The following is a 9,464-nucleotide window of genomic DNA, read 5'->3' as shown; positions in this document are numbered from 1 at the left end:
CTCAACATTAGTTCTCACTCAGTGAAACTCTTTTCTGATTAAAAATACCTTCGAGGAAATGTACTTTCAGATGTCAAGTAAACTGCATCATGGCAGCAACCCCCCTCCCCCCCCACCAAAAAAAAAAAATTGTCAAGACAGAAGTGAAGGTGGTTCTTAAAGAGACAGAGGCCAATTTCAAGGCGTTTAGAAGAGGAAGTGATGAGAAGATGTTTATTTTCTATTTAAACATAAAAACAGCATTTTAATAAAACTAAAGGTGACATAGACACTTTATTATGGTATAGTATTTAAATGTATGCCTGAGAAACACAGAATATTGGCCCTTTAAGCATGGTAAATAAACAACACTGTTAGAAAAAAGCCCAACCAGCTCATGTCTGAACATAAACACACGAGCTGCTCTACAAGTCAAATCTTCGCAGCCGTCCTCGCGCTCAGACCGACTCTGCTGCATCATCTTCTGCAGAGGCGTCAGCTGAAGGGGTGAGGAGAGGAGAGGGGGACTGTTAAGTGATTAAAAGGGCTGTCAGGAGCAACCTGGCTACATCCTATTTCTTTCAATTTTCCAATGTGACCACAACACTAAGAAATGTAGGATTTATCTGCGTCCTGTAACAGGAGACTGAGCCCGTGAACCCGGCTGCTTGTAATTCAGTCCACAACACTATTCATCAGGAAGGTTCCTAAAACCTCAAGGCTGAGTCAGGGACAGGAGCAGATGATAAAGGAAAGGGCAGAAACTAATAGGACATGGTGTGTGTGTGAGTGTGTGTGGAGTGCACACACTGGAGTTTAGTCTTGTGAATGAATGAATGTGAATGGATGTGAAAGGAAATGAGAAACAGGAGAGAAAGCGAAGCAAGTCAGGAAAAACCCTATCTGAGCTCAGAGAGGTTTTTTTTTTTCATTATCTTCTTCTTCTCATCTGTTGAATATGAGATGTCAAAGCATGGGCTGTGATGAAAGGATCGAAGTCCTGCATCAATGAAGGAGGAAGGACGGGATGAGAGAAATAGATATAAAAAAAAGCCCAAGACACAAAAGGCCGTGTTCTGCGTTTGACATGACTATAAATCTGACTTTGTAACCTGAAATATTAAACAGAAACCTCTCCTTTGAGATAAGACTTCATCAAAAACCCGATAATAAGCTCTGACAATTTAGATCGTCTTACAGGAAACTAACCCTCCTTATCATTTTTATCAGGTTTTATAAAATGTTCAATAAGGGACTTTGTTAGATAAAACGTTTCTGGCTGCCTCAAAAACACCTCAAAATATTTGTGTTACATTATTATAAACTAATATAACAAAAAATATGCAATTTGTCACACATCTCTCTTCAATTTGAGCTTGTCCTGCAGTATATAATCATTCATGTTATTTCCTCAGTGAAAGGTGAAGCAAAGCTAAAAGATACTTGTTTAAAGTGAAGCTCTTTGACACGTTAAAAGTGCAATTTATATTTCTTCAAAATGGKTTTCTCAGCTGAATGAGAGCAGCTGGCACTAAATTTTCTCCAGGATTGATAAAATACATATTTTTTCTCCATTTTACATATAAATTCTAAAAAATAAAATTATTCTATCTCAATGTGAAAGCAGTCGTTTCACCAGCTGAGCTCCCAACAAACACAAGTGTCGGGTTTCATATTAGTGTGCAGRATAAAAAAACAACATCCAATTATTAAATCACATTAACCAACCTTCTCTTCATTCAGAGAAGGACACTTTGACACGTGAACAGACACGCGTCTTATATGTCCTGAATTTAAAACACGCTGACCTGTCAGTGATGATAACCTGTTATTTTCACATCAGCTTGACTTTCCATTACAGAGAGCACAGAGTGACGATTATAACTCGCAACAAACTCAAATTAGAAAACGTGCCACTCACCCATTTTATCACAAGCAAGAAGGAAAGAACCAAGTCAAAACATCACAACAGAGATTGTCTGTTTCTATCAGGACCCGGCTTAGACCTGATTAATAAACGAGAGYTCGATCGTTTCTTCTTTTGTCTCGTGAATAAAAGTTAAACTGCTGAAAAACCGTTCAGACTCACTCTTGTTCTTTTGTACATGAGACCGAAGAATCATCACTTTCTGAACAATACAATGAAAACGATTCAGGAGAATAATCATTGTTTTCAGTCTCACACACACAAGTTGGTTTTTCCATCCCTAATGGGACCGTGTTTTGGCTTCCATTCATGTCTGAAGCCTAACCTAAGCCTTACCCTAACCCATACGTGTCTTTCCACCATATTAGGACCAGGCTTTGGTCACCAAAAGGACTACAGGTCCTGTCAAGGTTGGTGTTTATACCAGACACGGTCCTAAAAACAAAGTAACAAAAGTCAGACACACACAGCTGAACAGCTTAGAGCAGGAGTGGGTAATCCTGGCCTTGGAGAGTCAGGATCCTACATGTTTTACTTGTTTCTCTGCTCYAACACACCAGAACGAACGGGTGAATTTGAATCACTGAATCAGATGTGTTGGAGCAGAGGAACAAGTAAAACGTGCAGAAAACTGGCCCTRGAGGACCAGGATTGCCCACCCCTGGCTTAAAGCCCCCGTCCTGATCAAGACACTCAAACACTTCAGAAAGGAAGAACTAATTAAACTTTTAGTAGCAATACTTTATGAAGCCTGATGAGTTTTTTCCTACTGTATTACTGAGAAAGTAACTGTTACCTAYAAGGTAATACATTGCATTTTGGGCACTCTCCCTCTACTTACTGGATACTTACAGGCATTTGTGAGCACAGCTAACCAAAAGSTTAGCATCGCTATCTCATAATCTGCCAACTAATAATAGCTTTCACTAACACTAAACTGTTAAACATCCCACAGAGAAAATGTTTCTGACCACACAGTGCACTAACGCTCTTAACACTCGGCCCAGATACCACAAAGAATAGGACTGATGGCCGTAAGCTAATCACAACCAGGTCAGTTGTGGCTTCTTAAAACAGAGTCATCATTGCCAGTTCTGGCCCACACCTGTGTTTAAGTAAAAGTTAGTGGAAGCTAATCGCTAAGACGACAGTCAGTCACTCTGCATCAGTCTTCATCTCTTGGAGCTGAAGACTGACGACTTAGCTGTTAGTGGACTTAAAGTTGGCAAAACCTAATTTAGTGGAAGCTAAYTGAGCYGCTAAAAAGTGAAAAAGCTAATCAGCTAAAKGAGAAATTAGTTCTGCTATTAGCCATTAGCTGTTAGCTGGAACTGTGCTCACCTCTGCTTACAAGATAGTTATAAAAGCATTTTCTACTACTTGTATGGTGCGTGGTGTTTACACTACTTACAGGACTTAAGTGGGTTCTTACAAGTTAGTTATAAAGTATTTCCTCACTACTTCCCTGAAACTTACAGGGTTTGTATGTAGTACGYACAAATTAAGTTCAGGGCACTTTTCTGCTACTTACATGATACTAATGTGGTAAATATTGGTTACCCAATAGGTAGTTACTAGGGGGTGAAACGATACAGAAAATTTACGGTTCGGTTCGGTTCGATGCTTTAGTCTCACGGTTCGATATTTTTTCGATACAAAAAAGAGTAATTCCCATGCCCCTTTTAACTTGTAATTTATTTAAATTAATTATGAACATTTATTTAACCTCAAAAGTACAGTTTTTAAATTAAATGTTGCAGAAACAGCAAGTTTCTCAGTGGACCTGTGCTCAAAAATGCAGCCTAGGTGGAGTAGTCGAACACAGATCTACTGATCCTTCAACACAGAGCATCTTCAGAAGACAAGTTGATAAAGTAAATTTTAAAATCTGTATTGTTCGATACAAGTGTGTATTGAACCTAAAGCACTGTTTGATACGGTTTGGTACGGTTCGATACGGGTACATGTATTGTTGCACCCCTAGTAGTTACATAGTACTTTTGTGCTATTTACAGGGTAAGTACCTGTTGAAGAATACTTATGGGAAACTATTTAACTACTTAACTACTGCTCATTCATGACCAGTTTGCCATTATTTACAGGGTTGTTGTTGTTTTTCTTTATGCTGGTCCCTGCAGAGTTCACCACAGTGAACATTAAAGTGCCTGTGACATTAAATTTAAGTGATATATTTGAGTGCATATTTGGAAAGATAACATTAATGATGAATTGCAAACAAAAATTCACAACACTGAAATTAACAGTTGTTGAAAAATTTGCATGAGCAGAAACAGGAAGTGATGCCAAAGGGGAATGCCTGAATGAGTTGTTACAACGGCTAACAACAGACTGCAAAGAATCAGATGTTTCTGTAGATTATTTTGAATCATTATCAGACAGATAAAGAAGAGTCAGATATGAAGACCAGGAAGTTACCCTTTCTTTAAAGATTTTCCCTTTGACATCACTTCCTGTTTTACTTGGACTGAACCAAATTTAGCAAGAAAATATGCACATTTTGTGACAAACTGGGTAAAAATCAAATGAATGATGCCAAACTTCTAAAATATTAGGATGTTTTCTTTAATTTTTTATAACTGAAAATAAAGCATGTCACAGGCACTTTAAAGATTTCAGCAATAAATTTATCCAGGATGTCCTTCCTGACAACCTGGACTCAAACCGACGGCCCCCCTACCTTCTTTACTTACCGGGTATTTTACTGCTACTTAACCTGCATCTACATATTATTAATGGTAACTGGGCTAAACTATAAAGTGCGTCTTATCTCAGTCTTACACTGTGTTTAGTTCAAGTTCAACTTTCAGTTTCATGTTTTATGTTTCATAATGACCGTTTGAATCCTGCATCTATACATGACATTAGTTCACATATATCTGATAAGATGTGCTAGATTATGTGTTTGCAACATTTTGGAACATGAATTGAAAATATACTGTAATAAAATGAAAAGTTAATAAACTTTATGTCTATGTTAAAAGCCTCTAAGTGCTATTTTAGATTAGTGAGTTTCTGACAGTTTCTTTGCAGAAACTTGCCACTTGTTCTTCATCAGTGTCTCCTTCTCCATTTCTGCTGCTCCAGTTTRCACTGATGAATACTGCAATTAGACACCGCACAGGCTGAAACATTTTCTCAGCGATCGACGCGAATCAAAAGCTGTTTGAAGAAAAAATTATAGTGTAATTTACAAATCTAAGCATATGTAAGAAGAAGTGACAGGTAATGATAAAAGTGAAGAGAAAAGAACTGGGATAAAAAAGAGTGGAAACACTAAAAGAAAGGGATTATCTGGAAAAAAGGAGAAAGACAAAGAGAGCAGCTGAAAGGTGAAAACAGTGAGAATAAAAGGGGTTAAGATGACAAACGTTCCTGCTCTCATTGTTTTAGCAGAATGTAAAGCATGTGGGAGCCACAGGGAGGTAAAACACAAACACACACAAACACATGAAGACTTGTTCATACACTGCAGGCTCATTTGGAAAGAGGAGGTGCGTGTCCAGAGCTGCCCAGAGTGCTGCGCTGCCAGGAGTGTGGCAGTCYGGGACTGTGGCCTGTTTATAACCTGTCACACCGACACTAATCCACACCGACAGCTCCCAGGTGACCACTGGGCTCACAGCTCAGCGACAAGCCGCTAGGCRCGCTGAACCTCTCTAACCTTCACGGACACTCACACAGAACCACCACACTGCTCTGCCTGTGTGTGCCAAAGGGTTGTGTTTGTGTTGGGAGAGTAAAAGGAAGTGCCGGSCAGTCCGGCAGTCCGGTCCTGGCTGCAGAGAAATCAATACTACAATCAGCAAAGACTAAAAGGTGAGGGAACGGAGAAGGCAGGAAGGGTAGATAAGGTGGAGGAGAGATGAAGTGAGGCAAAAAAAAAAACAAGAAGGGGGATCAATTGAAGAGGGAGAAGTGAAAGAGGTAGACTTGTACAGTAATTAGTTGATTTATAGGACACGTACCTGCTGGCGTAATGCTCAATCCTGCTGTGTGTGTCGGCGTGGGGCAGTCTGGGCGAGGAGCAAGGTCTGAGACCAGAAACCAAAATCAAAATCTCACAAATGACAAAAGAAAACACTTCTATACAACATAAACAATAGGCTGTGACATGAACTCTATWAACCTGTTAAAACRTGTCAAACTCAAGGCCTGTGGGCCAAACGTGATGCAGCAAAGCATTTTATATGGCCTGCAAGCTCTWCAAAAATGCTTTGATGTCTTAAAATAARCTGCTTTAAAGCCAGCATTRACCATAAACTACATTTCCCATAATGCAWGTTGATTTTACCCGTGAACTGATGACCTCCCACCACTAAGTGGAGGTGCACAGGGTTCAAAAGTAGTCGTGTAAAAATCTCCAATTTGTTACAGTTTCACCAGCTGCTTTTGCTGCRGCTCAGTTGAACTGGGAAGTGGGAATTTTCTACTTGCAAGTTGTAAATTTAAACTGGAATACTCCTCCAGTGGGAATTCCCTGTTGGCARTGGTGGGCAGCACTAATCTAAAAATTAGTTCCACTAGCCCTAAAACACTAACTCAGATATTTAGGTCCCCTAATTCTAAAGCATTAATGCACTGAAAGTTTTAACAAAAACTAATTCTAAAGCACTAAAGTAACCCAGTCAACCCATGAACATTCTTCAACAGACAACATAAGTCACATATTACTATGTTGCTCTCTTAAGACTTATTAACCCTATTTGGGTTCACATATTGTCAATATGTCACCTAGTGGATAAGTGACACACATATGAACAAAATGAGTGACAGTTTATCCCATCAGCTGTTAACTTTAATGTTGATCAATAACATTTAAAGACCTCAGTTWGTGCTTATAAATKTAGCCTATAAATCGTGTGMTAATCCACTAATAAATTTTAAATTAGCAAAAGCCCTAAAGCACTRATCAGGAAATTAGTCTCCCTGTTAGTGCTTTTGTGCTTYAGGGGAACTGTGCCCACCACTGACTGYTGRGAAGTGGGAGAGTTCAGAATTCAAGATGGCAGCTACTCAGCACAACTCAACAGTGAGTAAAACTCATAYTTTTACTTTTAATAGCATTTCTGTATTTACTTCACATTTAGTCAGTCGCACACATAGTACTTTTCAGTGTTTATAAGAGGAGGTGTCAAAACACTGTTTCTGTGCAGGAAATACCAGGTAGAGGTCAGTTAGTTTGTTAGCTGTACGTAGCAACAAGACGAGGAACGAGACGTTTCATGTATTTAGTCGAAGTTAACCATGAAACGTTTCAGTTAATTACAACTGGCCCTAAGACCACCATAGCGCTCATGTGGTCCTCGGTGAAAATGACTTTGACCCCCCTAAATAGGTTTAAACCAAACATTAAAAACAGAACATATTAAAGCAAAATTTATATCCAAAATAAAGTTGCGATCTGACACCTCCCTGCTCTGCGGCAACGAGTAGCAGAACTGAAATAATGTGTCAAAAACAAGATTTTAGCAAAAAAAATAACTTATTTAATTACGATGAGCCTTTCATACAGACATTTAGTTCCTGTAATCTCCTCATAAAGCTCAGTGCTTTGATGTGGCTTCATCTGGGTCAGTAGAAGTGTAGTTGTGCATCAACAACACAACGGTGAAAACATTCAATGTGCTTTCAGACCGTATCAGAGATGAATCATAAAGAGTGAAAATACTGTTTACAGTATGTCATTGTCTCTTCTCTATGCTCCTGTCATAATCTGTGACCTATTTAATCCAGACCCTGTTCACCTCCTGACTGCTTCGAGCTCAGAGACGGCAGATACGAGTTGGACTGTGGTTAGACGTGACGCTTCGACAAAAGGTTGCGTAAAGAATAAAACCTCTGTATTTGTCGCCTCAGTGATGTGTTTGAAGYGGTGAGGTTTGGACACACAAACCCACGTTCGGGTTAAATCATCCTGCTGTAGCCCAGAGCAGCGCTTCATGATGATCTCATTGATTTTAGTCTCATTGCTCTTGTTTTCCCTCTTTGTGTTGGAGTCACTCGTGAGCAGCGTGTCCGAGTCAGACTGAGATCACAGGACGGAGCTTATGTTTCCTCCCAACACAAAGAAAACCACCTCAGTAAGTCAGTGGTGCTGATTAGCACACAGCAGGAGTGTGTAGTGGTGTAGTGACAGAAAGGGGTTGGGACTCACGTCTCGGAGCTCTCAGCCTCCAGCACRGACTGCACCGGCAGGTAACCTCTCTGCGGGTGCTTGGTGAAGTACTGCTTTGACCTGAACTTGTTCTTCAGCGTCTTGGCGAAGTCCCTCATCTTCTCCCCCGAGGTCGTCTGCAGTCACCRGGGGTTGACGGGCGAAGGAGGGGTGGCGAGCGGAGGGTTGAAGCACGGGGCATGGATGATTGAAAGACAAATTGCACGGCTTTAAAGTGGCTTTCTCTGGAGGACGTCTGATTAAACACCMATCTTTTTCCACCAACTGTGTTCTTTTCTCTTCACAACATTTCCCCTCCCTTTCTTTCCTCCTCTGTTTTAAATTCAATCGTTGTGCCTGAACATTTCCACCTCAGCAGAAATATGAGTTAAACTGCACTCACATCTTTTCCTTTTTTCAAATTTCAGAACTGATTAGAAATTTAACCCGACACCATATCAGCACACTCCAGCATTCCCCGAGAATGAACTCAACTTTATGCACTTTTTCTGTATATAGRTTTTATTGGGATCTTGTGCTTGAAAAATGCACTTTAAACCCAGAATATACGAGCCAAAAGGGATTTTACGGCTAAGTGGCACTCCAWCTGTGCATACTATAGATCTGGATGAGATGATAGGCACTTTACAGTGGATTAGATCTCCCTAATCCATGTTTGGCAGAACAAATCAAGCATGAAGAGAATGTGTTTCACTCATGAGAAGAGTTTAGCTTTATCTGTCCCTAAAGACTTGGATTTGTAATCTGTCATTACACAGCTTGTCTTACTGGGGTGTAGTACTCCATGATGGGGTAGTGCAGCTTCTTCCCCTTGGTGGTGCGGCCGGTTAGAAAACACGTCTGGCAGATGTCCACGTTGAACTGCTTCAGGCTGCGATACCTGTCAAGATCAATAGAACAAAGAGACGTTACTGATGTTTGCAGGAGCGTGTGTGTTTGTGTRTGTGAGTGTTTTATCCTCCTCGGGTTGTACAAGTTAAATCTGTTTATACACTTACAGAAAAAAAAAACAAGACCTGTTTTTCCTTTTAAAAGACGCTGGGGTCAGATTTATAAAGCTTGCGTACGCACAAATCGAGCCCAGAAACTTGCGTACGMCACTTTTCACGCAAAGGTTGTGATTTATAAAATCCAAACTTGACATGAAAATGTGCGATCTGTCAGCCAGCTCTGACCCATGCGTACCATGACAAACAACAAACGTTTTGTTTCATTTCTGATCTTTGATATGCTATATAACCCCCTTCATGTTGGAGAAGTTTGAGTTTAATTCAGCTTTAAAGTGCCTGTGACGTGCATATCCATGAAATACAAAAAGTCAAAGAAAATATATTTATATTTAAGAAACTCAGCATATTACAC

At 40.0% G+C, this 9,464-nt stretch overlaps 1 protein-coding gene across 4 annotated transcripts in view; it reads right to left on the bottom strand.

The window, feature by feature from the left end:
• Nucleotides 1-9,464, bottom strand: part of drp2 (dystrophin related protein 2) — a 230,864-nt gene that overhangs the window by 12,542 nt on the left and 208,858 nt on the right. For 3 of the 4 annotated variants that reach the window (XM_014004492.1, XM_014004500.1, XM_014004509.1), the window contains 3 exons: nucleotides 8,871-8,982; nucleotides 8,082-8,218; nucleotides 5,893-5,958 (listed from right to left, as the gene is read on the bottom strand). In XM_014004492.1, the coding sequence (XP_013859946.1) occupies nucleotides 5,893-5,958; nucleotides 8,082-8,218; nucleotides 8,871-8,982 (315 nt within the window). Of the gene's footprint in view, nucleotides 1-5,892; nucleotides 5,959-8,077; nucleotides 8,219-8,870; nucleotides 8,983-9,464 lie in introns of those variants that run through there. The other variant, XM_014004515.1, reaches the window with a different exon arrangement.

Source organism: Austrofundulus limnaeus, unplaced genomic scaffold (assembly GCF_001266775.1).
Source record: "Austrofundulus limnaeus strain Quisiro unplaced genomic scaffold, Austrofundulus_limnaeus-1.0 Scaffold1, whole genome shotgun sequence".
Lineage (NCBI taxonomy): Eukaryota > Metazoa > Chordata > Actinopteri > Cyprinodontiformes > Rivulidae > Austrofundulus > Austrofundulus limnaeus.
Note: the sequence above shows the minus strand (reverse complement) of the source record. Positions and strands in the feature narration are given on the sequence as shown.